The 27999-nt window shown below is 55.1% G+C and overlaps 1 protein-coding gene across 1 annotated transcript in view; it reads left to right on the forward strand.

Annotated features, from left to right (window-relative positions):
* Window positions 1-8600: 8600 nt before the first annotated feature.
* Window positions 8601-27999, forward strand: part of DNAH2 (dynein axonemal heavy chain 2) — a 77290-nt gene continuing 57891 nt past the window's right edge. The window contains exons 1-13 of the mRNA XM_032839816.1: window positions 8601-8793; window positions 12255-12316; window positions 13884-14054; window positions 21606-21834; window positions 22421-22531; window positions 22707-22945; window positions 24101-24292; window positions 24759-24916; window positions 25320-25407; window positions 25919-26124; window positions 26525-26654; window positions 26867-27049; window positions 27785-27999. Coding sequence (XP_032695707.1) covers window positions 8601-8793; window positions 12255-12316; window positions 13884-14054; window positions 21606-21834; window positions 22421-22531; window positions 22707-22945; window positions 24101-24292; window positions 24759-24916; window positions 25320-25407; window positions 25919-26124; window positions 26525-26654; window positions 26867-27049; window positions 27785-27999 — 2177 coding nt within the window. The remainder of the gene's footprint in view (window positions 8794-12254; window positions 12317-13883; window positions 14055-21605; window positions 21835-22420; window positions 22532-22706; window positions 22946-24100; window positions 24293-24758; window positions 24917-25319; window positions 25408-25918; window positions 26125-26524; window positions 26655-26866; window positions 27050-27784) is intronic.

Raw genomic sequence — 27999 nt, forward strand, 5'->3', positions numbered from 1 at the left:
GGGGGCCTTATGGGGAAGGCTTGGGGCCTCCAGCCCGGCTGCGGGCGCGGGCAGCGGTGCCTCCTCCTCTCCAGTCCGTCTGGGGTGGTTGGGTCGTGACAGCTGCCGCAAGAAGAAGTGTCCTGTTTTGTCAGTGGCCACTAGCAAGATCCGACCCGGTTGGGACACGCATGTGGATTGGGCCTGATGCCGAATGGGGCCCGCTTGGCCCGGGAAGTGACTTGGCCAGGCAAGGGGTGGCGGGCGGGGGGGGGGGGACCCTGGATGGACGTGGCCTGGCCAAGGGGGCAGGAGCGGTGCCGCAGGCACCGGAAGTGCCTTCATCCAGGACAGGAAGTCGCGCTTCTGGAACAGGAAGTGGTCTGGCTGGAACTCCAAGTGGCTTAGTCTTGGGGGGCGGGTGTGGGGCTGCGGATGGTTCTTACTCTGTGAGGTGTGGGGTGGGGGGGGCAGAGAGAACTTCCTGTTTCAGGAGGAAGCTGGAACCGACTGGTAGAGGACAGGGTGGCCTGAGGACATTTCTCCTAGTCTCCGGTGGCACTTCCCGGGACCTCCCTTCCCTGTTCCCTGGGCTGTTTGTAGGACAGCCAAGGTGACTGCCGTAGGCTGGGGCAGGCCCGGTTTGTCTCGTGCTTCCCTCTCCCCAGCCCAGTATAATCTCTGTTAATCAACAGGACTATCCCCAGAACCCACGTGTTGTCCCCAGTAACCCAGAGGGTTGTCTTGTTCGTCACATCGTACACTTCTTCGTCCCTTCAGACCCGACACAGCTCCCTTCTCAGTGACCAAAATGGTGGCCTACTGACTGGTCTAGGGACGGTGGTACTTAGCTGCTGCCACTGTTTCCATAGCGACCAGCGCGTGCCTCTCTCTACCTGCCCCATAGTGCACAAATCGGGTGTTGCCTTCTTCTCCCAGCTCTGTTTCTCGAGATCGGAGCTGCCCCTGGGCACAGCGTCGGCCATCTCAGTCACCAGCCACGACGGTCACTTTGTCCGCCAGAGCTCCAGTCATCTCTCTGGTGCTGTAGTTCCCAGCTCCTTCCTGGTTTTTCTAATAGCTCCTTCCAGAGAACAGGAAGTTGGTATTGCCATGGGGGGAGGTGGCGGGGTATGGCCAGTCGCCTCAATAGTTTTACTGTAAAAGGGAAATTTGAACAACAAAAACCAAAAAAAAAATTAAATAAATAAATAAATAAATAAAATAAAAAATAAAAAAAAATAAAAAACTTCAAAAGTTGATGAGAAGTCTGGAGAATGACTGGGCTTGAGTTGGGAAGGGAGGGCAGGTATAAAGGGTTTCAATATGAGAGTTGGATCCCATGGAACCAAGGGGGGAGGGTGGGGAGCCGGTTGGGCTGGAGGGGTGAGGTGGGCAGTACAGGGGGGCGGGATGCCGGGCTGGGTGGGCTGGAGGGGTGGGGTGGGCAGTGGGGGGGGTGGGATGCCCGGCTGGGTGGGCTGGAGGGCTGAGGTGGGCAGTATGGGGGGCGTGGGATGCCAGAGCTGGGTGAGAATGCCGAGGAAGGCAGCCAGCTCCAGGGGAGGGAGAGAGGAACCCAGGCTGGGGCAGGAGTTGCTGAGACATCCAGTGGGGACGTATGTGAGCCCATGTCCACACGTGCTATTGCTGAACCAAAGCACCAGAGACAAGGCAAGTCACAGTCAGAAACAGAGTGGAGAAAACATGCTCAGGGGTTCAAGTGTACCCCCTACCACCCCTGCCCAAGGCACCCTGACTTGGGGAGTTCTGCTGCCGGGTACCAGTGTGGGCTGAAGTGGCGTGACTACCCAGAAGACCCAGGGGCCCAGGCATCAAGCCGCCTGCCCCGCGGCTCCCCGTGGACCCATACCCCAGGCTCTTCCTCCCTAAAAAACCCTGGGTGCCCAGCCCCCTAGACCCAGCCCCATTCTCCAGCCACAAAAGCAGCCATCAGGAGCACCAAGCATCTCCAGAGCCAGTCAGCAGGGGTCACAACCTCTGCCCTTCCCGCCCCTCCCCTGACTTTAGGTCCCCTCCTGCTGTCTCCCATCTGCCTGGAGGTCAAGGGGTCCTCCTGTCCCGCTCTATCCAATGGGACCCCGGCCCCTCCCCCTGTCTGAGCGGGATGCCCTGGGCCTGAGAGGTGCGGGCGCTCCGGGAGGGTAGCTGCCGACTGAGCCCAGGTGCTGGGCTGTCTGGAATTTACTCCTGTCCTTCGGAGCCCGCGCTGGAGCCACCCGAGGTGGGGAGGCTTGAGGGGGGTGGAAGGGCTGGTCCCTGCCCCTTAGTGGGGGTTGGTTGTCATGGCGACATCCCCTTCTCCACACAATGGGAAGCCCCCCTCAGCCTCCCGCGTGGATGGAGCCGACAGCCCCATCGCTGGCTATCAGCCTCAGGGACTTGGCAACCGTCACTATGGCAACTCAGAGCCCAGCAACAGGGCCCAGTGAGAAAGGGAGGGGTCCGGGCCTGGGGCAGGGCTGCGTGTGTGTGCGGGGGCAAGGGAGCCAAGGGAGAACCAGCCCCCCCCAACAGACATCCAGGGGCACAGGTGGAGGGACAAGAGGGAAGAGAAGTAGGGATAAACAGTCTTAGTGACAAACACCTCGCCCAAGCAGCCAAGACATCACAACATGCTGAGCGACGGGAAGACACCTGGGGACAGATGCGCAGCTGGGGAGAGAGGCAGCGTGTTCCGCACAACATCCCGGGACACACCCCCTCGGAACGCGGGGCGTCTCTGCACTCTCCCCGCTCCGCAGGCACGCAGTGACAGCAGGGGACCCGCAGCCCGCCACATGGGTGGCTCTCGGGCTATTGGAAAGCCCTGGTGACTTTCACACAGAACCACACATGCCATCCTATTCTCTTCCTGGGTTCAAACACGCCAATGCGCTCCCCGGGGTAACGACTACCTCGAAAGGAACAGAGGGCCGGGAAGGCATTCATATTGGCTGTTGTCGTGCGCTCCCTCGCTCAACATTGTATTGAGTGTCTACTTTGTTCCAGGTCCTGTTTCGGGCCCTGGGAATGTAGAGTAAATGCAGCAAAGTCCCCGCTGTCGCCAAGCCCACCTTTGGGTTGGGGACAACCTGGTAACATTGCTGGCAGTGACAGGTGACACAGACAAATCAGAGTAACAGGACAAAGGGGATGGAGAGTGACAGGGGAGGTGCCTTAGGTTAGGAGGTCGGGAAGGTCCCACCGAAGAGGTGACATGTGATTCTGACCATGAGTGATGTGGAGGGAGGCATGCACTCTGGGAAGGGCACATCCGACACGGGAACAGCAAATGCAAAGCGCAGAGGTGAGATCTTGGCATGTCCGGAAGAGCGAGTGAGAAGGACCTCTCAACCTTGCAGACACCCCAGCTGTGTCGCGTCCTTCTGCAGCCTCGGCCTGGAGGGGAGCAGGTCACGCAGGGTCTAGAATCCACATTTAGGAAGTTGGTCTAACTTGGTACTCCTTTCCTTGCCTTTGTGTCTTGTGCGTGCATTGTGTTTTCCTCAACTACATTTGAAACTCTGGGAGGGCAAGGAAGGTGCTCTGAGCTTTGTGGGGATGGCTGCTGGTACAGGGTGGTACAGGGTCCAGAGAAGGCAGGCAGAGAGGTAGTCAGGGGACCCAGAGAGGGGACCGCAGAGGCTGAAGCTGTCCCCATCCCCATCCCAAACAGCAGAGGCTGTTCTGGGACCTGAGCTGCAGACAGTCTCACACTTTGCAGGATGTGAATTAGGTGGACGGGTATGTGTGTGTGTGTGTGTGTGTGTGTGTATGTGCATGCCTGTGGTTTATGTTGTGGGGGGGTCAAGGAAAGGGGCATAGAGCAAAGGACTCCAGTGGGAATTTCTGATGGGAAATGGTCAACATCCTAAGCGGAATTTCAGTTAGAATGAAAAATGGAGCTTCCTAAGGGGCTATCTGGGGAATCACGAACTTTCCCTCAGGGAAAGTTTCAAGATTTGTAGGCAGGCTGGGGGAAATGCCGCAGGGTGGCTTGGAGAAAGGGGTCTGGCTGGAATAGGCTTGGAGAGTTGGGGGCAGCACCGAAAGGAGGGGCAGGAGGAGGAGAGATGTCTGAGAGGTAGCGAGGATGGTGGTGGCCTGAGAGGAGTGCTCAGGGCACCAGATCCCAGGGACCCCCCATTCTCATGGGAAATTGAAGGATTTGGGGTCCTGGTTCTCCCCCTCCTCCACCCCCCTGCCCATGCCCTCAGAAATTCAGGCACCAGTTCCCCCCCAACTCCAATGCCAGGGATGCTGCTGCTTCTGCTGGTGCTGGTGAGACTAACAGCCTCGGGGGGGTGGCAGCTGGTGAGTGGGGAGGGAATCTGTGTGCTCAGCAAACAGCAGCCTCAGTGCCCGGTGGCTGCCTCCTCCCTCATCAATCAGCCCCAGCCAAATGTCCTTGGATTCCCACCACCCCAAGGGGACTGGGGCTGGGCCAGGGTTCCCAGGGGAGTGAGATGGGGATGGGCGGGGGGAGGCAGGGGGGGAGCTTGGCTCCCCATCTCTTGGCCTCTGTTCCTTCTCTTCTCTCCTGGAAGCTCTCAGCTCATCCTGTTGCAGAACGGCTCTCTCCTGGTCCTGACCATTGTGAGGGCATCAGCTACAAATCACCTGTGGGGGTCCGCTGGGGGAGAAGGGGGGAAGAGGGATGAGTCAGGGCTGAAGAGGGATCTACTATGGTTCTCATGGACCGGCCCAGGGCACAGTCGGCGGGAGGCTGCTGGCACAGAGGCCCTGCCCTGCCGCCGGCCTCTCTGTCCCTGACAGATGCTCTGGACAACAGGCTGAGACCCCGACCCCCGGAATGTCCTTTCTTCCCATCTTCTCCTGGGCCCGCAGCCCTCACTCCCTTTGCTTCCCGCCAAGATCCAGAGGTCCAGCCCCCGGCTCACCCCAGATCTGCTGCTCCCCACTGGGAACTGAGGCCTCAAGACCTTAGCCTCTGGCTCGCTCTCCCCCCCCTCAGCCCTTGCTCCCCTCAGGGACCCAGGCGTCCTGCCCACTCCCTTCACCATAACAACCATTCTGTGGGAGTTGCTCAAGACTTTAATATCATTTCATTAAGTCAGCTCGTTGGAGAAGGTTGGGGGCACAAAGAGACTGGGGTGGGCAAAAGACAGCCAAGGTAGGGGGGGAAGCAAGGGAAGAGTCCCCCTCTCTCCGTGGAGATGGCTCTGAGACATCAAATATTGACAGTGAGAGAACAGAACTTATTAAATCTGGGGCAGGGGTGTGTGTGGGGAGCTGTGGGAATGGCCGGATGCCTGGGTTCTAGGGGTAACGAAGGTCTGGGAGGAGGGAAAGCCTTGAGGTTGGGGGATGCAGTAAGGGTAAAGGTCTCACGGGTACAACCCCTCTGTCCCTTTCCTTTGGGGGGTCCTTCGTCTTGGTGCCCTGGCTGGCCTCTGGAGCCCCTGGGGACAAGACCCCCGCCCCAGCTGTGGTTGGTTCCCCTTCAGCCCCCTCCCCCCCCACCTCTGTTGATGAGCTTCAGCAGCATTTAATCGGATTGAGCGGTAATTAGCAAAGCGAGATGTTTGATTACCTATTTAGCATAATGTAGGGGGCTGGGATCCCTAGGCACAGCCAAGGTGGGGGGGGCAGTCAGAAGAGAAGCGGGGTCTACACAACGTTCCTTTCCTGTGGGAGCCAGGAGCCCTGCCTCTAAGACCTTGCATCCCACGCCTCCCCTCAAATCTTCGTTGCTTTGGGACTTTTCCCTGGGGGATGGGGCCCAATGGTGTCACCTCGAGGATCACCCACTTAGTCCCACTTGCAGTGCAGCCGGTTTGGGGCGTGGCAGGACCCCTCACAACTTCAACCTTCAGCGATAGGACTTCGGCCTGGGCTAGGGAGCCCCAAATCAGAGCCGCCCAGACGCCTACCCTAAGGATAACGGGGCGCGGGGAGGGGAGTCCCGAGGGCAGGTGCTGTTCATTCTGGAAATCAGGACAGGTGGGATGGTGGGGTCAGGGTTGGGTGTGGATGGACCCAAGGGCCCTTCAGGAGCCCCCGAGGCCGCAGAGCCTTGTGGTGTCAGACTGGCATGTCAGAGACCCGTCAGGTGTGAACACCAACCAGAAAAGGGGGGACCTGAGGTGCCAGCTTCTCCCCCTCCGCATCCAGCAAAGAAAATGTCATCAATTTAGCTCCTCATGGAAATGCAATCAGTGGGCTCGCTGCTGGCTTTGTCTTAATTAGGCACTATTGATGGAAGCAGGGAGGGGGCCTTCCCATCCCCCGACTCGGCTTCCGCGCTCCAGCTTCTCCCGCCGCAGGTAGAGCCCAGGGTTCCAGGCCCTCCCTTCGCGGCCCCGGGCCCGCAGCGCCCCCTAGCCCCAGCCGAGGTCTGCCCCCCCTCACCCCCACGTCCCCTCTCCTCTCGCTTCCCCAGGACTGAGCCTTTGTTCTCACGCAGAGCCGAGCCCGTCCCCGGCCCGGTCACCTTCCCCAGGGAGTCCCCGCCTCCCGTTCCCCCCAAAACGGGCGACGCTTCCCAGAGCCAATCCGCCGGTTCCCGGAATTCCAGTTCCGTTCTTCCCTGAGCTCCCCCGCCCCGCGCCGCCCGGCGTTGCCAGACCCCGGTCCGAGCGCCGGCGAGGGAAACGGGCGGGAGGGCAGGGGTGCTCCAGCCCCGGTTTTTCCCCCGGACCCAGCAGCAGCCGCGGCTGCCTTGAAATCCTGGAGTGCCTTCCAACACCGTGGCGGGACCCCGGGCGCCACCTGCCGGCCGCGCGCGGGAGCGAGCCCGCGGACCCGGGCGCCGGGACGCCCCCGGCCTTCCGGGGTCCCGCGGCAGCGCGGCCCGTGCTCGGACCAGACCCGGCCAGCCCCGGCCTGCCGGACACGATGGCCGGCCCCGCTTCGCCGGCCCTTGCGGGCGCGGGTCCCCGCGGGGCGCACGCGGGCCGGGTCCAGCAGCCGGGCGGCGGAGCGGGGCTGCCCTGCGCCTGCGCCGTGGAGGCCGGGCTCGCGCCCCGGCCGCTCGCCCCTCCCCGCGCGGGGTTGCCTTGGCGACGCGTGCGGGCGCGGGCGGGAGCGGGGCTAGCCGGGAGCCTTCCCAGGTGGAGGGGCTGTCGGCCGGCCTAGGGTGGACAGGGTCGGCGTCGTGAGGTGTGTGTCGGGGGCAGAGAGGGGAGAAGGGGCCGTGGTGGGGGAGAGGGGCAGCCGGGTTGGGGCAGAGGGCGGCAGGGTCAGGTGTGGGGGGGAGGGGAGAGGAAGGCGCGCTGGGGTCGGGACGCCGCTGCGGGGCTGGGGTGGGGGACAGTTGTGACCGTTGTAGGCAAGGTGGTCGCGGGGGAGCTCGCTGGAGGACAGGGCCGGCTCCCCCGGGCGCTGGCGCGGGTCCCCAGGCCGGCCGAGCAGCCCCTCCAGGCGGTCCGGGGGAAGAGCCCTGTGGGGAGGGTGCCCCCTCGCCTGGCCCGCGAACGCCCCTGGGGCTGCAGCCCGAGGCCGGGAAGCACCGGCGGACGCTTCTCTGGAGACCCGCAGCGCTGCTGCCGTTGGCTTTATCGATGCGTGGGCCCAGTAGGACGTTTTTCCTTCCAGCAAAGTCCACATCCTTCAGTCTGAAACTCCTAACCTGCGATCCCTGCCTGGGGCAGCCCGTGGGGCGGGAGGACAGCCACAAGTGGCTGTGGGCCTGGAGCTGGCTGCAGGAGGAATGCCCGGCAGCCGGCCCCACGTGGCCCCAGTGGTTCCCACAGCCGACAGGGGTGCTCCCGCTTTCCCGAGAGCGAGAGCGAGGCCTTCTTCCCGCAGGGCCTTCTCCTGCAGACACAAGGCGGAATTGCACCTTGGGTGACTTTCCTCCTTGCTTCCCGCAGGCTGTCCTCAGCGCCTGAGGAACGGGAGGATCTTGGTCTTCCTTGCAGGTTGGCCCAGAGTGACTGGGTCAGCTATGCCCAGAGACCTCTTCAGTACACGCAAAACAGGGTTCCTTCCCCCCACCCCAGCAATGAAAAATTAAAGCGACATGTCACAAATCCGGTTTTCCTCGGCTTAAGGAGGTTGCACATTTTAGTGTGGGTAGGAGGAAAATTTTCCATCTCCCCACCCCACCCTTGCAGGAGGTTATTAGTAAGCTGGGAGGAAAGGAGCTACATGGGAAAATCGTCCTGGTGTGTTTCGTGGACTTGACGTGGAGACACAGGGCGGGGAACCCGGGGGCAGTCTTCCCTTCCCTGGGCCTTGTCTCCCTCACCCGAGGCCTTGAGGGGTAAGGTGGTTGAGGGAGTGTATAACATCGCAGCTTATAGGTTTTTTCCCTCCTGATCTTCTGTTCTCACACTTCTGGGCAGAGAGACAGGTTCCTAAACCCTTCTTAGCGGGGTGTCTGTTAGAGGCTACTGTCTTCAGCTTCCATTCATTCCCAAAGCCTTTAAGGGACTCACTGCTTTTCGACCGAATGCTCTGAAGAAAGTGGGATTCTCCAGGGAAAGGAGTGGGGTCTGCAAGGTGCCTTGTGGTCCACGGCGCAGGGTGTGGGTATCCCCAGATGAGATTATGATACGAAGTTGGGGGGGGGTCCCAGTTTGTGTATTTAGAGCGGACAGGGCATGGGGGGCCGAGGTAGGGGTGGCTCAGGTGGTCGACCCCCAGCTGCCCGCATGCCTGCAGGTCCTGCCCACACCATGTCCAGCAAAGCGGAGAAGAAGCAGAAAGTGAGCGCCCGGGCAAGCAGTGGCCGCGGAGGCACCCGCAGGAAAACTACCCAGGAGGTGCTGGCCTCGCAGGCTGAGGAGAGCCTCCTGCCCTCCGCGGAGCCCCAGCCGGAGCCTGAGGCCCTCAAGGAGGAGCCCGGTGGGTACCTTCTGGGGTCGAGCTCGGAGGCAGAGTGTTTGCGTTTAAAGAGGATCCGAGGGCTGTTGCTTCTGGGTTAGAAGCTGGGGGTCGGTGGACTCTCAGGCCTGCTGCTGGGGTCCTTCTTCTGTGTCCCCCTTCCCCCGCAAAGGCACCAAGAGCTCACCAGCCGGTGCTTTAACTTGGCCTCTGCCTCGGGGTTCCTCTTACCACACCGAAGAGGGTTTGATCTCTTCCTTCTTCCCATTTTCACCCTGGGTGGCAAAACAAATAATGTTTTTCTCCCATTAAGCCCATCACCATGGAGACCGCCTGCTTTGCCACCCTTTGAATCCTAAGCCTGACGGCTGCTTTCTCCCATCTGTTTCAAGCTCTGTAGCCCTGCCTTCCATTTTGGCAGGGGCGTCGGTCGGCTCAGGGGGTCGGGTTCAGGGCCACGAGAAAAGCAGCCTGATGTCTCCATGGGGGTGGGGGAGAAGAGTTTAAAGAGGCTGCCTCCTGCGGCTTAGATCCAAGGGACTCCGGCCCTGTGGGTTGGAAGGTTTGGTGTCCCTGGGCTGTCCCTTAGAGCACCTGCCCATGCGGATACGACTATGAACTAAGCACAGGCCTCCTCTTTTCCATGGGGCTTCTTCTCACGGCTGGCAGCTTGTCGAGAGGGAGAGGAACGGAATCTCCTTTTGATATTAACAGTGGGGAGATTAGACATGGGTGTGGGAGAAGGGTCCGGGATCTGCGGGGTCCTAGGATCCAGATGCTAGAAACCGCCAATTCTCTTGGAAGCATTGCAAGGGGGACCGGCTCCCAGAGTTTGGGTGGCCTGGAGCACAGGGGGGAAGCAGGAGATGCAGGAGGTTCAGTTTGGAGAATCCTCCAGTGGCGGAAGGGAAGGAGATTCTAGATGAAAGCACTAACCAGCAAATACAGATTCTGGGGCTCCCTGAGCTCTAAGCCTTTCTATTGTTTGATGCATAACCCCAGCAGACGTTCAGAGAGGCCTGGGGCCTCTCTGCCAGCCCCAGAGCACACAGCAATCCCTGTCACCTTTGGGGTTGGGTAGGGATTGAGTCCTGTCCCACTGGAGACAGGGGGCCTGCCATGTCCGAGTGTTTGTGGTTTCCCCCCTCCCCGCCCCCCAACAAATTTGTATGTTGAAATCCTACTGCCCAACGTGATGAGATTAGTGGGCAAGGCCTTTGAGAGGTGCTTATGTCATGGGAAGTGCTTATACCATGTCGTGGCTGGGATAAGTGCTTTAGGAAACTGGTTCTGAGATCCTGGCTCCGTTCTTCCATGTGAGAACACCACGAGAAGCCTGTGCCCCAGAATAAGGCTCTCAGGGACCAGGCCAGCATCCTGATCTAGGACTTCAGGCCTTCAGAAGTGTGAGAAATAAGTGTCTGGTGTTTATAAGCCACCTGGTCTGTGGTATTTGTGATAGCAGGTGTTATCTGCTCTCATAGATGGGTGGAAAGAGGGTCGAAGACACTTCTTGGTAAAGGTGGGCCAACGGTCTGTATTCACAACCTTTCCTTCCTTGAGTGTTTCTCCATTCCCATTAAGAAGAGAAGAAGGAGGGGCGCCTGGGGGGCTCAGTGGGTTAAGCCTCTGCCTTCGGCTCAGGTCGTGATCTCAGGTCCTGGGATTGAGCCCTGCATCGGGCTCTCTGCTCAGCAGGGAGCCTGCTTCCCTCTCTCTCTCTGCCTACTTGTGAGCTCTCTCTTTGTCAAATAAGGTCTTAAAAAATAAAATATTAAAAAGAAAAGAAGGACAGGTTTATAATTCCGTATTTCTTATTTGAAAAGCTTTTTATTTTTTATTTTTTAAAAGATTTTTTAAAAAAATTTATTTATATGGCAGATCACAAGTAGGCAGAGAGGCAGGCAGAGAGAGAAAGGAGGAAGCAGGCCCTCTGCTGAGCAGAGAGCCTGATGTGGGGGTCGATCCCAGGACCCTGGGATCATGACCTGAGCCGAAGGCAGAGGCTTTAACCCACTGAGCCACCCAGGCGCCCCTGAAAAGCTTTTTAAGTAAAGATTCTATTTATTAGAGGGGGGGGGAGCTTGAACACAAGCAGGGGGAGGGGCAGAGGAAGAGGGAGACACAGACTCCCTCCCTCTGAGTAGGGAGACTGATGTGGAGCTCTATCCCAGGACCCTGAGATCATGACCTGAGCCGAAGGCAGCTGCTTTACCAACGGAGCCCCCCAGGCCCACCTCCCTCTTAGTGTTTCTTTCTGGAAGCTGGAGGGTCCTGTCCCCCAAGGTTCTCTGGTTCCATCTCATTTCTTCTTTTTAGCCCACGGCAGATGGGAAACCCACTGGTTCTACCCATCTCCCGTGTCAGCTACAGATCTGGAGGTAGAAAAAGGCCCTTCTGGGGATTATGAGTGAGCAGAGTGGGTGCCGTGGGAATGAGTGCCCTCGGCCTGGTCTTGGTTTGGAGAGGGGCTGCTTTCCGTGGGTGGGACTTGTCCGCATGGGAAGATCAAGGAAGGCCGGAAGCTGAATGCCCCCCCAACCCCCCAGGATAACCTTAACATCGCACTGCCCGCCTTCATGCCCCCCCCAACTCTGCTCCTCCTCCCTCATCAGTTTTTCAAGAAAATGGAGATAGAATTCACTTACTGTAAAATTCACCCCTTTCAAGAGCACTTCCCTGATTTGGGGAGTACACAAAGCTTTTCAACCAGCACCACCAAGCGTATATTTCATCAGCTCCCACCAAGAAAGCCACATCAAGCGCCTTGAAAAATTGGCACCAGATAACCCGATATGTTTTTGTTTTTGTTTTGGAGACTGAAAGTGCATGTGCGGGAGGGAGGGAGGGGCAGGGAGAGAGGGAAAGGGGGAGGATCTCAAGCAGGCTCCACACTCAGTGCAGAGCCTGGTAGGGGCCTATATCTCACCACCCCAAGATCATGACCTGAGCTGAAATGGAGAGTCAAATGCTCACCCGACTGAGCCACCCCGGCACCCCTGGGTGACCCTGTGTCCTCACCACACCAGAGCCCAGGCTTTTTTAGCAGCCCCTCCCCCACATAGCCTGTTGACCACCAGTCCACTTCCTGTCTCTGTGGGTTTGCTGATTCTAAACATTTCACACAAATGGAGTCACCCCGCCCGCGGTCTCTCAGGACTGGCTTCTTTCACCTCATGTCATGTTTTCAAGGCTTGTCCGTGATGAGGCTCGGCGGCAGACCTCCGTTTCTTTTCATAGTGGAGTCCCGGTTCACTGCCCTCTGTAGACCCATCGTCTGTCGATGGGCGCTTGGGTTGTTTCCACCTTCTGGCTGCTGGGAAGGATGCTTCTGGGAGCAGGGAGCTCGGAGCGGCTCTTGGAGTCCTGCCTCCAGTGCTCTCGGGGACACACCCAGCAGTGGAGTAGGGGGAGGTCATGGGGTGACTCTGGGTTTCAGTTTTGAAGGAATGCCTTCATCTTGGAATTTTTATTCTTCCCAGAGCCACAGTTGGAGGAACCCGAGGTAGAGAAGGAAGAATTCCAGGAGGCCGAGGTGGATGTGGTAAGTTAGGCTTTTCCGCCGAGATATTCCTCCCTGATAACCGGTGAATCAGAGGCTCAGTTGTTAAAATGGTGAATGAGGAATTTTTTTTTTTTTAAGATTTTATTTATTTATTTGACACAGAGAGATCACAAGTAGGCAGAGAGAGAGGGGGAAGCAGGCTTCCTGCTGAGCAGAGAGCCTGATGTGGGGCTCGATCCCAGAACCCCAGGATCATGACCCAAGCCGAAGGCGGAGGCTTTAACCCACTGAGCCACCCAGGCACCCCAGTATGAGGAATTCTGTTCAGTCTGTCACTTGCTTCTGCTTACTCTCTCCTGCTCACCATAAATCCGTTCCACTGAGTAAAGGACAAAGTTGTCTGTGCCCCCCCCAACCCCCCCCCACCCCCCTGCAGGAGGAGAAGGGCTTTAAGTGAGGGACAGTCCTCGAAGCTTTTGCTTCTTTGTCTCCCCACCTGGAGTCACACTGGGGCTAGTTCAGTGTGTGCCGCTCGGCTGTCTTCCAGATGAATTGCACATTCTGGCCTCACACGAGCTACAAGCGTTTTCCAGGTCTGCGTGTTAGCAGTGTAGCCATAAACGCCCTATCTTTGCTATTTTTAATTGTATTTCTTTGATTTCAAGTGAAATTGGACGTTTTTTCATACTTTCGCTTTCTGAGTTCAATGACGTGACATGACTCACACCTCATAGGCTTGTCTGCGTGTTTATGTGGGGCCTTCTTAGAGCACCAAGTTTTCTTGACTTGGAAATGTTAAGTGAAAGAGACTTCCTTCTCATCTTCCAGGAGAACTGGGAGAAGGACAAGGTGACTCCCCCCGTTCATCTTCGCATCTTCTAGTTTCCTAAAATATTTAAAGCTTATTTATTTTCTTTAGTAATCTCTATATCCAAGTGGGGCTTGAACTCACGACCCTGAGATCAAGAGCCCTGTGTTCCTCTGACTGAGCCAGCCAGGTGCCCCAAGTTTCCTGAATTTATTAGTGGAGCTCTACAGATGAAATTTTTCCAAGTTATCAGTTATAATTTATTTTTCATTGAATTGATGTGTTCTTTGATATTTCCCAGTCTTGTCTTTTCCCCTCCCTTCTTCTTCTCTCCTATGCCAGTTGGCTTTCCCGGGATATCTCCTTTTACTTCGGTACCCCAGAGAGGCTGCGGCCTTATCTTTTTTTGTGGCATGCCATCTTTGCTCCTGGTTGCTTGCTTTAGGCTAATATCCTACAGGTTCCCTTGACTTAGTTTTACTTTGAGGTTGAGGATTGCTTGACGATGTGTTTTTACAACCACAGGCATAAAGGAGATCTCTCAGGAAGATACTCTCCCCCACTTTCCCTCTAGTGATCTCGTCTAGTTTTACTTGCAGAAGCAAGGGAATATGATTGTTTTGTTTCTTTAGAAGCTTGAAGCCTATCACTCAGTTCATTGTCAGCCTTCTGTTCACTGTTCCCGACCCCTCTGACTTCCCGTCTCCGTCTCCCATGTCCTCATGGGCACTTGTGAGTGGGAGAAATGACTCATCCTAACAGCTGTACCTGCCTCGGCTCTCTGCTCTCCTTCTGTAGAAGCCCCTTTTCCGGTCCCGAGCTGTGCTGACGGGACTAGCGGATGCCGTCTGGACAGCCGAGCACGATGCCATTCTGGAACACTTTGCCCAGGATCCTTCAGAGGTCATCCTCACCATCTACATCGACCCCTATATGGGGCTGAAGCTAGATCTGGGCATGCCTGTGCAGGTGGGTAACCCGCTCCCCGACCCTGAGGCGGCCTGCCAGAGAGCTGAGGGTCGTGCCTATCTCCGTCATCTTGGAGTCTTAGCTCCTGGACTGGAGGTCTGTTGAGCCTCATGGTGTGTCAGGAACCCGGCTTGGCAGTGGGATACAGAGGAGAAATAAGGAGGGTTTTGGTTTTGGTGATCTCATGGTCTAGTGGAGAAGATGGACATGTACAGAATATTGACTGTGTTATGATGCCATGGGCAGGGCTTTATAGGAGGTTGATGGGGGCAACTGAGAGAGCCAGCAGACAGCTTGCAGGGGCTCGGCGACGGAGGCGACATTTCAGCTGGAGAGGAAAGGTAAATAGGGCTTCAGCGAGTCTGATAAGAGCTGTTCTGGTAAAGAACACTTTATGTGCGAAGAAGAGCTTTGGGATATGATCCTGAAATGGTTGGGGGGGGGCAGTGTGTGGACAGCCTCATATGTTAGGCTAGCGGTCCGGCCTCGCTCCGGGGAGCTAGCGAAGGGCTGCACAGACTAGGTAGATAACCGTTGACGATGTGGAAGATCTGCTAGCGAGGGGTAAACCACCAGGAGGGAGACGGTTAATGGATAGGTGTATAGTCGAACATTCGCAGTAGGCTCTGGGTGGCAGGGGTACAGGTCGTTATTGTTAAATTCTCATAACTCTCCTACATGTTTGGTGTTTTTGAAATAAAGTGTTGGAAAAGAGAGAGGATTTTGCATTGTTTTTATTGGCAGCACACGTACAAAAGTCGAAACGATAAAGAACGCGAGTGTGGCCCAGTGCGGTGACACGACTTGTGGAATGTTCCAGATTAAACAAGAGCAAAAACAGACTGTCGCTTTTTCCTCTCCATGGGCAATCATCAGCTATAAGATGACATGGGAAAAAAGAGAAACAAAAAAAGATCCCATTCATAAAAGGAACAAAAATTTGCAAAAATGTGTAGGATTTATATGAAAGAAAGCAACTGTGTGGCAGGCCTTGTCAGAAAATCTGACTACACAGTGAGCCATATCCTGTTTCTAAGTGGGAATCTTGATTATAAAGATCATTCTGTCCAAACAAATGCACCATTTTAACGCAACTCCAATCAAAGTGCCACAGTCCCCAGATCTCTTGTGTAAAGATTTTAAGATACATCCAGAAAAATGCAGGAAAAGGACAAAAGAACACGATGAAGAAGGAAAGTACTGAAGGAGAGCTGTGAATATGAAAATCTCGTATTTAACTGTAGTGATTAAAACAGAGCTGGGCGCCTGGCAGGCTCAGTTGGTGGAACATGTGAGTCCATCTCAGGGTCATGAGTTCAAGCCCTGTGTTGGGCATGGAGCCTCCATAAAATAAAATTAATATAAGATAAAATAAAAATAAAACAGAGTTGTCCTGGGCCAGGAATATATATCATAGGTACAACATTAAAGACACAAATATAGACGCATATATGTAATCATTTTCTATAAAAATTCCATTTAAAAATCTGTGGGGAAGAATGGATTATTCAATGAATAGGACTGGGAGTTTGTTTTCCATTAAAAATCTATTTAGCTGGGGTGAGGGGGAAACAAGGAGATGTTGGTCAGAGGGTGTGGAATTTCTGACACCAAAACCAAAGGCAACCAAGCAAAACCAAACAAGTGGGACCACATCAAATTAAAAAGCTTCTGCCTAGCAAGGCTTCTTCCATCCATAAAATGAAAAGGCAACATAAAGCATGGGAGAAAATAAGTATGAATCCTAGCTCTGGTAAGGATAATATATATCCAATCTGATAATATATATCCAAAATATATATTAAAAAAAAACTCTTACAACTCAGTGGCAAAAAGAGCAAACAATCTGATCAAAAAATGAGCAGAAGGATTGAAGGGACTTTTTTTCGAAGAAGACACAGAAATGGCCAACGGGTATTGGAGAAAGCGTTCCAGATCACTCATCAGGGAAATGCAAATCAAAATCACAGCGAGATGCCATCTCCCACCTGTTAGAATGGCTGGCATCAAAAACACAAGAGATAACGCATGTCGGAGAAGATGCGGAGAAGGGGGAACCCTCGTGCGCTGTCGGAGGGATTGTAAGCTGGTGCCGCCACTACGGAAAATGGTGTGGACATTCCTCAAAAATTTAAAAATAGAACCACCCTGTGATCCAGCCATCCACCTCTGGGTACACGGCCAAAGGAAATGAAATGACTGCCTCAAGAAGTTCACAGCAGCGCTATTTACAACAGCCAAGGCATGGGGACAGCCCGGGTGTCTGTCGATGGATGGAAGGATGAACAAAATTCTGTCCACATGCAGTGGAATAGTATTCAGCAACGAGAAGGAAAATCTTGCCGTTTGCAAAAACCTGATGGAACTCGAGGCCATTATGCTACGTGACATAAGTCAGAAAGACAAATGCTGTAGGATCTCACTTATATGTGGAATCTAGGGAAAAAATAATACAGTGTTATACATGATGTTTACTGAGAGGGTGAATCTTAAGTGTTCTCACTGCACACACACACACACACACACACACACACACAGGAAAAGACAATGGGACCTCGTGAAATGCTGGACATATGAATTAGCTTGATTGTGGTGATCCTTTCACAATGTTTATGTATTTCAAAACATCAAGTTGTACCCCTTAAATATATACAGCTTTTTATTTGTCAATTCTACCTTAATGAAGCTGAAGAAAATTTATTTGGTGTGCTGAAATATACTTAAGATCGCGGACTTCCGGGTGTACTTTTGGGATAAGACGGCCCATTGAAAGTTCCTTAAAAAATTATTACTCTTGATAAAATGGGCAAGAAGTAAAACCAGAAGAAGAAGAAGAGAAGGAGGAGGAGGAAGAGGAAGGGGAGGAAGAAGAAAGAGAAAGAGAAGGACACGCCCAAGAGTAGAGAAGAAGCGTGATCTAATCTAATCAACTTAAAAAGGGGGTGACCAATGAAAGGTCTGTGCACTGAGTTAGGGACACCGTCCTCCCCATGGAAATGGTGGACCCCCAGCAAGATGGGAACTTCAGCTGGACATTGAACAACTCTGGAAAGGGAGAAGGAGCCCAGGTATTTTTAACAAAGATTTTACACTGTCTGAGATGTGCCTTAACCCCCTGCCCATCCCGTCATGTATTTCTCTTAGGCTAGAGAGAAGTGAACAGGACGTAAAAGACCTAGTCCTTTCCCTTTCACTTCGAGGTGGGGAGAAGGAACTGGGCTCTCAGAGCAGGACATCAAGGAGTCACCCAGCAGACGGCAGAGCAGAGCAGGACGGATTCGCGGAGCTGCTCAAGCATGAGGACAGAAATTACATGGCAACGGGAAGCGTCTTACATGGAGGGCAAAAACCTGGAACAAAGCAGGCAGAGAACAGGGGAGCAGAAGGAAATCCACCAGCACCAGGTTCCAGTACGACTTACTAAGAGTGTGAATTCAATTTTTCAAACACAGAGAGACGAAATGCTGCCATATGAGAGAGAGAAAAGGGAGATTGTAGATCTTAGGAAATAAAGCTGCACGCTCGCAAACGCGTGGGTTAGAAACAGCAAGGCACTGACCGGCTGTTGCTGCAAGTGTGAGTTGCTGCAAAAGGGAGGCTCGAGATAATTACAGGGCGCGGGGAAGAGAAAGCCAATGACAACATAATTAGGGAAAAGTTAACGAGACAGGGTGATCTAACACAGAGCCGGGAGGAAGGAAACAATGTAAGTTTCAAGGTAAGATACAAAGAATGTCCCAGACCCGCAGTAGGGGCTGAATCGCGGGCTTGAAAGCAGGTACTTCCTTCCGCGAAATTTGTTTTGCGACGTGTCATGCCAACACACATCTTAGGCAAGCGCTAAACTCCAAGGAAATTAATTCTTTAGGAACATCACCAACGTGGCATTCCTGCCAAGAATATTCAACTTGAATCGAATAATGAGGGAACAATCAGAGGAATCCAAATCGAGGGACATTTTGGAAAACAACCAGCCTGAACCGTTGGAAAGATCAATGCCACAGAGGAAAGACAAAGGCTCGGGGACTGCAGAATTAGAGGGGACTGAGGACAGATGACCACGTGCGATCCTGGGTTGGGTCCGGGGTGGCAGAGAACAGCTGTAGACGACATTATCTGGACCGCTGGGAGAGCTGAGTATGTCTGGTGTATCGTGTAAGGCATTATAGGAAGTTTAATTTTCTGAGTGTGGTAATGACAGTGTGGGGTATATTGGAGAAGATCCTCATTTCGGGGGGCCGTGTGCTAACATATTTAAGGGTGCAGTGTGGCTCGACATCTCACTCTCTAATAGCTTGGTGGGGAGAGGGAGAGAGTAAGAGAGTCGCCCTGGAGCACATGTAGGGCAAAACGTGAACAGTCGGTGCATCCAGATGACGGGAATGTTGTTCACTGCACTTTTCTTGCAATTTTTCTGTGAGTTGGAATTATTTCCAAAATAAAAATTTGGGAAAGAGTTATTTAGCCCTCTAGTCAAAAATACAAATGGTCTACTGAGAGGAGGCTGGTAGCAGACTTCTCCGATCTCCCGGGAGAACAGCCTCGCAGAGTTCTCCAGGAGGGGCAGTGGGCCCCCGACGTTTTCATTCCCAGCCGGGATGGTCAAATACGAAGGTAACAAGTGCGTCGTCCTTTTCAACCTTGAAAGAACCCTGCCGTATAAAACAGAAATGAAGTAATCCGTGGAAATCTAGTCCCTTCATGAACTAGCCATGGTTAGCCATGAACCAAACGGGGGTGGGGGGATGGGGGGCTGCCCAGCTCCGTTGGAAGATTGCGTAACTCTTTATCTCAGGGTTGTGAATTTGAGCCCCACGTTGGGTGGAGAGACGACTTAAAAATAAAATCTAAAAAAAAAAAAAAAATGAACCAAATAAAGAACTGGGGAATAGAGAATCTACGAGCATTCAATTCATTTAAGTAAACACCAGCACTAAATGACCACGGGCATTGCAGTTATGCTGTGGCATGCAAATGCCGCCGCTGGAGAGGGTAAATATAACAAAATAACACGCACAGAGCAGGGCTGAGCAGGAGACCTGGGGTGAGGTGCTGGTGTCCTTGTTTCTCAAAACAGCCAGTCACTAGGACCTCACGTTGAAAGGCAGTGGAAAATGAACCTCAAAAATTCTTAAAGGTTTTTATTTATTTTATTTAGAGTATGCAAGTAGGGGGAGGGGCAGAGGGGGAAGAAGTGGATTCTGGGAGGAGTGCAGACCCCACTACGGGGCTTGATCTCAGGATCCTGAGCTCGTGACCTGAGCTGAAACCAAGGGTTGGATGCTCAACCGAATGAGCCATCCAGGTGCCCTGAACCTCAATAGTTTTAATAATCTCATATGATTTTAGAAAAAGGTCTTTCAGAAAGAAGTCTCTCTCGTGGGTGAAGAAACACTTATTGAAGCTCGGTGATGCCTGTGTTTTATTCACACCAGAGTCTTTATTCTATTAAATCCAAGTAGGGACGCCTGGGTGGCTCAGTCGGCGGAGCATCTGCCTTTGGCTCAGGGTCCTGGGATCGAGTCCCACACTGGGCTCCCCACTCAACGGGGAGTCTCCTGCTCCCTCTGCCTTTGCCTGCTGCTCCCCCTACTCATGGACGGGCTCTCACTGTCAAATAAAGAATACAATCTTAAAAAGAAAGGAAAAAAATAAACCAAGTAAAATTAAATCTAATATTTTTTAAAAAAAAGGTTTTATTTATTTGAGAGAGAGAGAGAGAGAGCATGAGAGGTGAGAAGGTCAGAGAGAGAAGCAGACTCCCCACGGAGCTGGGAGCCTGATGTGGGACTTGATCCTGGGGCTCTGGGATCATGACCTGAGCTGAAGGCAGAGGCTTAACCTACTGAGCCACCCAGGCATCCCTAAATCTAATACTTTTAATAAAAAATAGCATGATCCTTTCTGCAATGACCTTTAATTTGTTCTGTTCGTGTTGGTCTGTAGAAAGATGTCTAGAATAACATTTTCTGTAAAGAGAACAGCAGTGTGTCCGGGTGGTGGAATTGTAGATGACAGTTTAGCTGTCACACTCTTCTGTATTTCAGTTATTTATAATACATGTACGTCATGTTTTAAATGACAAGACTTCATTTTTGTTTTATTTATTTTTATTTTTAAAGATTTTATTTATTTGACAGAGAGAGACCCAACAAGAGAGGGAACACAAGTAGGGAGAGTGGGAGAGGGAGAAGTAGGCTTTCCGCTGAGCAGGGAGCCTGATGCAGGGCTCGATCCCAGGATGCTGGGATCAGGACCTGAGCCAAAGGCAGACACGTAATGTCTGAGCCACCCAGGCGCCCCTAAGGCATCATTTTTAAATGCTAAGGCCTTACTTCACCTTCCTTTCTTTTTTTTTTTTTTTAAGATTTTATTTATTTATTTGACAGAGAGACACAGTAAGAGGGAACACAGGCAGAGGGAGTGGGAGAGGGAGAAGCAGGCTTCTGGCTGAAGCAGGGAGCCCGATGCAGGGCTCGATCCCAGGAATTTGGGATCATGACCTGAGTTGAAGGCAGATGCTTAAAAACTGAGCCACCCAGGCGCCCCTAAACAGTAAGACTTTAAAGATTTTATTTTTGAGTACTCTCTACACCCAGTGTGGGGCTCGAACTCACGACCCTGAGACCAAGACTCGCCGCTCTTCTCACTGAGCTGGCCAGGCGCCCCAAGAGTCTGTTTCTTGGTTTCTCTCTCACACTTTTTCCCTTTCCTCGTTTGTTTTGTTTCTTAAATACCACCCCTGAGTAAAATCATATGGCATTACATATGTATATCATTTTAACAGAAATAATGGTGTTAAGCTTTTAAAAAAAAACACCTCGAAATGCCAAAATTTAACTCTGGGTAGTGGGAATATGGGTGATTATTAAATTTCTTCTTTGTGCTTTATTTTCATTATTAAAAATCACACACATTATAAAGAACCAGTACAAAAGCAGGCACACATGAGAAGTGAATCTGATCTTCAGGAGGAATGGCTTTTCTAGGCATGTAGAAGTCAGGAACTTTAAGGGCATAACAGGAAGGTCACACCATGTCTGAATGTGAACATCAGCACCAGCCACACAGAGTCACCAGAAACCAGACCGAGGGGTGAATGAGACATTGGGCAGCAGGGGTGTGCCGCCGAAATGGGAGACCCTGGACAGCCGCCTCTGACCTCCTTTCTTTCTCGTTTCTGCCCTTCCTACGGCTAAAAGGGCTTCCTCCATTCTATTCTTTTCCTTCTATCCAACCCGCCCAACATTCACTGAGCATCTAACACGTCCCGTCAACCGTGCGAGGTCCTGGAGTCAAGCAGGGCAGAACACACAGTCCCTACCTTCAAGGCGTGCTCTCTGCATTTCCTCCCCGCTGGTCTGGGTATGGACTCCGCTGTGTCCCCGAAAGAAACAGGAAGCCCCTCGCATTCCATTTGGGGAAAGATCAGGATAGGCTAAGGGGATGGGATAAAGGACTCAGCCAGGCGTTCCCGACGGGCATCCCAGATTCTGCTGTGTGCCATGCGGGGGCTGGAGACCAATCTCCCGTCTACTGTCTTCCACGCAGACCCAGAACCAGATTGTCTACTTCATTCGCTGCGCACCGGTTCCCATCATGCCAGAGAACTTTGAGGCAACTGTGCAGTTTGGGACTGTGCGGGGCTCCTACATCCCAGCCCTGCTGCGGCTGCTTAGTGGGGTCTTTGCCCCCCAGATCTTTACAAACACGACCTGGCCCGAGAGCATCCGGAATCATTTTGCTTCTCATCTGCACAGATTCTTGGCCTGCCTGACAGGTGAGCAGAAAACCTTGAGGGCCTCGTTTCTCTCCGGTGTTGCGCTGACAGGAGGGTGAAGGAGGCGGGTGGGAGCGTCATCCCGGGGGACCGTGCGCCGTGGCATGGAGAAGGCACCCGTATGTGCTTGTTGAACGAGTGGCTCAGGGAGCAGAAACTGCCTTCCAGTACAGATGCAGTTTTCTGCTGTAGAAAGTGGGCCAGACCTGCCCCAAAATAGAGTTGGATATTTCCAAGAGTACACGTGGGGTAAGGGGAGATGCTGGCGGGGGGGGGGGGGGTTCCGGGGGGGGAAGGCGTGTGTCACACCAGAGAATGTGGAGGACATGGTACAGCTCTTTGACCTTATTTTGCAATCATCTCTTATTTTACCTCAATGAGGGTTCCCTCTTGCCTTCTGTCATTTTCCCTCTTGATAGCCACCTCCCACCCCGGGCCCCGAAAAACGCTGAGTCATCGTTTCTTTTGGTGGGTCTCCTGAAATCCACCATCCTAGCAGGGCCCCAGTCCATTAGCTGTGATTGCGGCTGGGGTGGCATGAACTCACCCCCCTCTGTGAACTTCCGCGGTCCTGTCCTGTCCTTAGATACTCGGTACAAACTGGAGGGGCACACCGTGCTCTATATTCCTGCGGAGGCCATGAACGTGGCGCCCGAGGTGGTGGTGAAGGACAAGGAGCTGGTACAGCGGCTGGAGAGTGAGTGGCCGGCAGTGCCAGGGTGTCGCGGGTGCTCCGGGAGAGGAGAGGGCCCGACGCAGAGAAAGAGGCCGGGTTAGGAGGGCTGCGTCGTCAGTCAGTCGGTGGCAGAGGGAAGGACACAACTGGGGAGCAGCACAGAGAAGTGTAAGGGGTTTTGTGTTCTCCCCCGCAGCCTCCATGATCCACTGGACCCGGCAGATAAAGGAGGTGCTCAATGCCCAGGAGTCTGTGGAGACGGGAGAAAATTTAGGTCCGCTGGAGGAGATTGAGTTCTGGCGCAACCGGTGCATGGACCTGTCCGGCATCAGTAAGCAGCTGGTGAAGGACGGCGTGAAGCATATCGAGTCCATCCTGCGTCTTGCCAAGTCCTCCTACCTTGCGCCCTTTATGAAGCTGGCCCAGCAGATCCAGGTGCGTGAGCGGGCCTAAGGACGGAGGCTTAGCGCTGGGGGGATAGCGGTGGGGACAGTCGTTAGTCGGGTGCAAGCAGAGGGAGCCAGCGGAGTCCTCCACAGTGGAGGCGGACCCCCAGTGTTTGGACCTGCACTTGGGGAGGGTACAAACGTGGTGGGACGCAGGGTCCCAGGGAGCTCACAGAGTAGGTAGGGAGACTCCAACCCACACAGAGCATCCTCTGTGAGCCCAGCCCTTACTGTCCAGCTCAGAAAACCAGGCTTGCACAAAGCAGGACCCCCAGATGGCACGGGGTCAAAGGGGAGCCCACAGTGGTCAGCCAAGAGAACTGTTAAGATAAATACACAAAACACAGATTCGAGGGGCACCTGGGGGGCTCAGTCGGTTGGGTGTCTGTCTTCGGCTTGCCTCATGATCCCGCGGTCCTGGGATTGAGCCCCGCATCAGGCTCGCTGCTTGGCGGACAGCCTGCTTCTCCCTCTCCCTCTGCTGTCCCCCTGCTTCTGCTTTCTCTTTCTCTCTCTGTCAAATGAATAGATGGAATCTTAAAACAAAACAAAACAAAAAGAATGGATTGGCATATCATCATATAAAATATCAACAAAAAAATAAATTCAGTCAAGTACGACAAGCTGATTATGTTAGTGTTGGGGACAGCAGCAGGCAGGGTGCTCTGTGGAATGTGGGCGTGGAGGGCTTCTCTCCCCCCGTGGGATGTGGTGCTCGGGGGTAAGGGAGCTGAGCCACGGCAGGTGGAGAAGTCTAGAAGCCTGGTGGAGAACAGGGTAAGGGCGCTGGATGAAACGAGGTGAGCGGGGGTGCTGGTGAGTACAGACCTCATGTGGGATTCTGACATTGGCTGGGGAACCGGAGGAGTGGACACAAAGCCCGAGATAATGGGGTCTAACGGGGGGACAGGCTCACTGTGAGAAGAGTCACAGGGACACTGTGGTGGGAACTAGCTCTCGAGTGAGGGCAGACAGCTGGGCGCCCCGGTCTGGTGGCCCTGCAGAGCTGAGATGCTTGCTCCTAGGTTTCAAGAGAGGCCGCTCAGGGCGGGTCCCCCCCTCTCCCCCCGGGTCAGCGGTGCTTGCTTTGAACCGGTTCTTGCCCACGGCCAAGTCTGCTCTCCCCGTCCTTCCTCACCGCCAGGATGGTTCCCGGCAAGCGCAGTCGAACCTGACGTTCTTGTCGATCCTGAAGGAGCCCTACCAGGAGCTGGCCTACATGCGGCCCAGAGACATCTGCAGTAAACTCCCCAAGCTCATCAATCTCATCCGCATCATCTGGGTCAACTCTCCGCACTACAACACTCGGGAGAGGCTGACCTCCCTCTTCCGGAAGGTGTGTGTGTGCGCGGGGTAGGGGGCGTGGGGGGCATGAGTGGATTTGCTGGAGACCCGGGAGTTCACTCAGTAGGAAGCATGCGGTGAAAGGGGCGAGGAGGGCTCAGGGGTCAGACAGAGACCATGGGCTTCTGCCTGCTTCTCCCACCCTAGTGTGCTACAGGTTGGGGCCTGGGCCGCACAGCTCAGTTTGGGATGGAGTAGCCAAGGTGGGAAGACGGCCTTCGAGAAGGGGGGAAGCGCGGTGGGGGAGGCGGGGAGGACGGATCCCAGGCTGAGTGCTCGCTGGGAAGTGAGCTGGGCTGAGTTGGGGGGTGCAGGTAGAGCCCCAGGGGGTCCCCCCCACCGCCACCCACACCTGCTGGGTATCAGGAGCATAATCAAGCCTGGGAGGCTGAGACCCGAGGCCTGAGGCCGGCGGGGAGACTCGGACTGCGAGCGGGGGCTGTCCGTCCCTCCTGCAGATGAGCAACGAGATCATTCGCTTGTGCTGCCACGCCATCTCTCTGGACCGCATCTTCGAGGGCTATGTCACTTCCAGCAGGGAGGACCTGCAGGGCTGTATCACTTGCTGTCAGGCCTGGAAAGATCACTACCTGCGGGCCGTGCAGATGCATACCCAGTGAGACGTGGTCCCTGCCCACCCCGGCTGGGTCTCTAACCCCCACGGTTCCTCCTGAGGCCAGAGTGGCCCCTCTCCCTTGCGCTTTTCAAAAGCCTACGGATTCCGCTTCCCTAGACCTGGTCCCCGTTTCCTCTCTGGGTACAGCTGTCCTAGCTCCTGGCCCTCCGTTCTGGGGCTTCTCGTAACCGTCCTCCCCGAAATTCCGTCACGTGCAAACCTTCCCGAACGAGATGCTTGTCTGCTCATCTTGCCTTTTTTCCTCAGTTCTGCAGGAGAGCTGCATCTCGGGGCCCCTTTTTCTAAGCCCCCCCTCCCTGGAATCCTGGTTCTAGCTTTGCATAGGGAGGCTGGTCCCTGGCGTCCCTCCGCCTGCATTCAGTCCTTCTTTCTACGAACGCAGGTTCTCCAGCCGGGGCTGGGTGCTGGATCAGACCAGCATATTTGCCCAGGTGGACGCCTTTGTGCAGCGCTGCAAGGACCTCACTGAGGTGGGCAGACCCGGGGGAGGCAGAGCAGAGTCCCAGGGGGCTCTGGACCCGGCGGGCGGCTGGGCGGGAGGGGCGCAAGCCCCGCAGGCTCTTTCCCAGGACTGTGTAGACTGTTGCTGGTCTCAGGGCCCTGGTATCTCGCCGTTCATTCGTCGGCCAAAGCTCCTCCCGCAGCTCCTTGCTCCTGGTGGTCCTCCCTGGTGGTGTATTTATTTATTTTTAAAAAGATTTTATTTATGTATTTGACAGAGAGAGAAGAGATCACAAGTAGGCAGAGAGGCAGGCAGAGAGAGAGAGGAGGAAGCAGGCTCCCCGCTGAGCAGAGAGCCCGATTCGGGGCTTGATCCCAGGACCCTGAGATCATGACCTGAGCCAAAGGCACAGGCTTACCCAATGAGCCACCCAGGTGCCCCGTCCCTGGTGTTTTAGACACTCCAAGCCGGCCGGAGTGCCCAGGCCTGACAAGGTCAGAAGAGGGAGCAGTGTCCCCCTCATGTGGGCCTTGTTTTAGGTGTGCGACTGCCAGTACCACTTTGCCCGCTGGGAGGACGGCCAGCAGGCTCCGCTCCCCTGTTTCTTCGGGGCCCAGGGGCCCCAGATCACACGGAACTTGCTGGAGATCGAGGACATCTTTCACAAGTATCTCAATATGCTGCGGGCTGTCCGTGGGGGCATCCTGGACGTGAAGAACACGTCCTGGCACGAGGACTACAACAGGTTGGGGGAGCCAGGGTGGCTGGGCAGGGCACAGGAAGGGAGGCATGGGGGTGAGCGCCAAGCAGCATGTGCAGGTGGCAAAGCCAGGCAGGAAGGAGCCACTGCTCAGACGCAGGGTCCGGGCTGGAGTCCCTCTGGGTTGTGTGCTGCTAGGTGACTTCCGGCAGCCCGTCCCTCTGTCAGGCCCGTTGCCTTGTCTAACAAAGCCAGCGATGGAACCCGTGACACTGTGTCATTCTGGGGCGCAGACGAACGCACCTAACGCTCCGTGTGCCTGGCACGGGGTGGGGGGGGTCGCCCTCAGTGGGCACCGGGGATTCTTATTTGGGGGCCGGGCGGGTGGGTTGTCCTCAGGGCCCACAGCGGTGCCGCCAGTCCCCACACTCCTCTGCCGGTGCAGGTTTCGTAATGGAATCAAGGACCTGGAGGTGATGACTCAGAACCTGATCACCTCTGCCTTTGAGTTAGTCCGGGACGTGGAGCAGGGAGTGCTGCTGCTGGACACCTTCCACAGGCTGGCCACGCGGGAGGTGCTGCCACCCTCCTGGCCGCCCCCCCCCCACCGGCCGCCTCCACCCGCGCCCCCTGTGCGCCCTTCAGTCCCAGCCCCCTGCGTGCCCTTCCCGGCATCCTCTGCTCCCCGAGTGTCCCTGTCCTGATGGCTAGGGAGCAAGCCTCCTTGCGGGGCCTGGGGAGGGGTGGGACCCCCAGGCCGCGTGGTCAGGCCCCTCCCCTTCCTCAGGCCATCAAGCGCACCTACGACAAGAAGGCGGTAGATCTCTACATGCTGTTCAACAGCGAGCTGGCCTTGGTGAACCGCGAGCTGAGCAAGAAGTGGCTGTACCTGGAGCCCTACAGGGCCCAGTACTCGGGGCAGGCGTACTGGATGCGGATCCTACGGCATCGCATCGACAGGGTCATGAACGTGAGCTCTGGGGAGCCCGGGGAGGTCGCACACTGCGCCACAGGCCTGCAGGGGTGGGGCGTGCCCCTCCCCAGTTTCTCCAAGAGTCTTCCCTAGGGGCCGGGGGAGGGGAGCGCCAGTGCCGGCGGGGAGGGGGCCACGGCTTCCGAGGCTCATGATGGCGGGTGTGGTTGGCGGACACGGGTCATGGCAGGCCTTAGCCATTGAGGTGGGGAGAGGAGTAGGGTGGGCCTCCGGGAAGCTGGGCCACCAAGAGAGCTAGACAGGCCCTGCGAGGACCTTGTCCTGCTACAAGAACCGCACAAGGAAATAGGAGAAAATGCCCCTGAAAGGCCTTTTGGGGAATGTAGTTTGCAGGCTACCGAGGGGCCTGGCGTCATGTAATTGGTTCTGGGTGAGAATAAGGTGTCTTCCCGGTGTCTGAGCTTGGACCGTGGTGACCAAGGGCTCATACTGGATTTCAGCCTCATCCCTCTCCAACCCTCACATCCTGTAATGTCCTTTCTTTGCCAACTTTTGCTGAGCTGAACCTCTGCTTCCCTTCATGCTGTGACTCCCTCTCTCTCATGCCCTGGTGTCCTCCTCTCACCCTGTTGTGTGGCCCCGTGATCCCCCTGAGTGGTCAGAGCGGGCCTCCCTGGCGAGCCGCAGGCCTGGTGGGTGCGTGGTGTGCGAGACCGGATGGCGGGGGACGGTGGCTCGTGGGCTCCGGCCACCCGTTGTCCCTCCCCTCAGTGTCTTTCCAGTGCCCACTTCCTGCCCCACATCGGAAGTGGAGAGGAGAGCGCGCACACCTACCAGCAGATGGTTCAGGCCATCGACGAACTGGTCCGGAAAACCTTCCAAGACTGGACGCTAACAGTGGACAAGGACTGCATCCGGCGGCTGGACACACCGCTGTTACGAGTCAGCCAGGAGAAGCCGGGCATGCTAGACATCAACTTTGACAA

Source organism: Lontra canadensis, unplaced genomic scaffold, assembly GCF_010015895.1.
Source record: "Lontra canadensis isolate GAN:19392208 unplaced genomic scaffold, GSC_riverotter_1.0 scaffold110, whole genome shotgun sequence".
NCBI lineage: Eukaryota > Metazoa > Chordata > Mammalia > Carnivora > Mustelidae > Lontra > Lontra canadensis.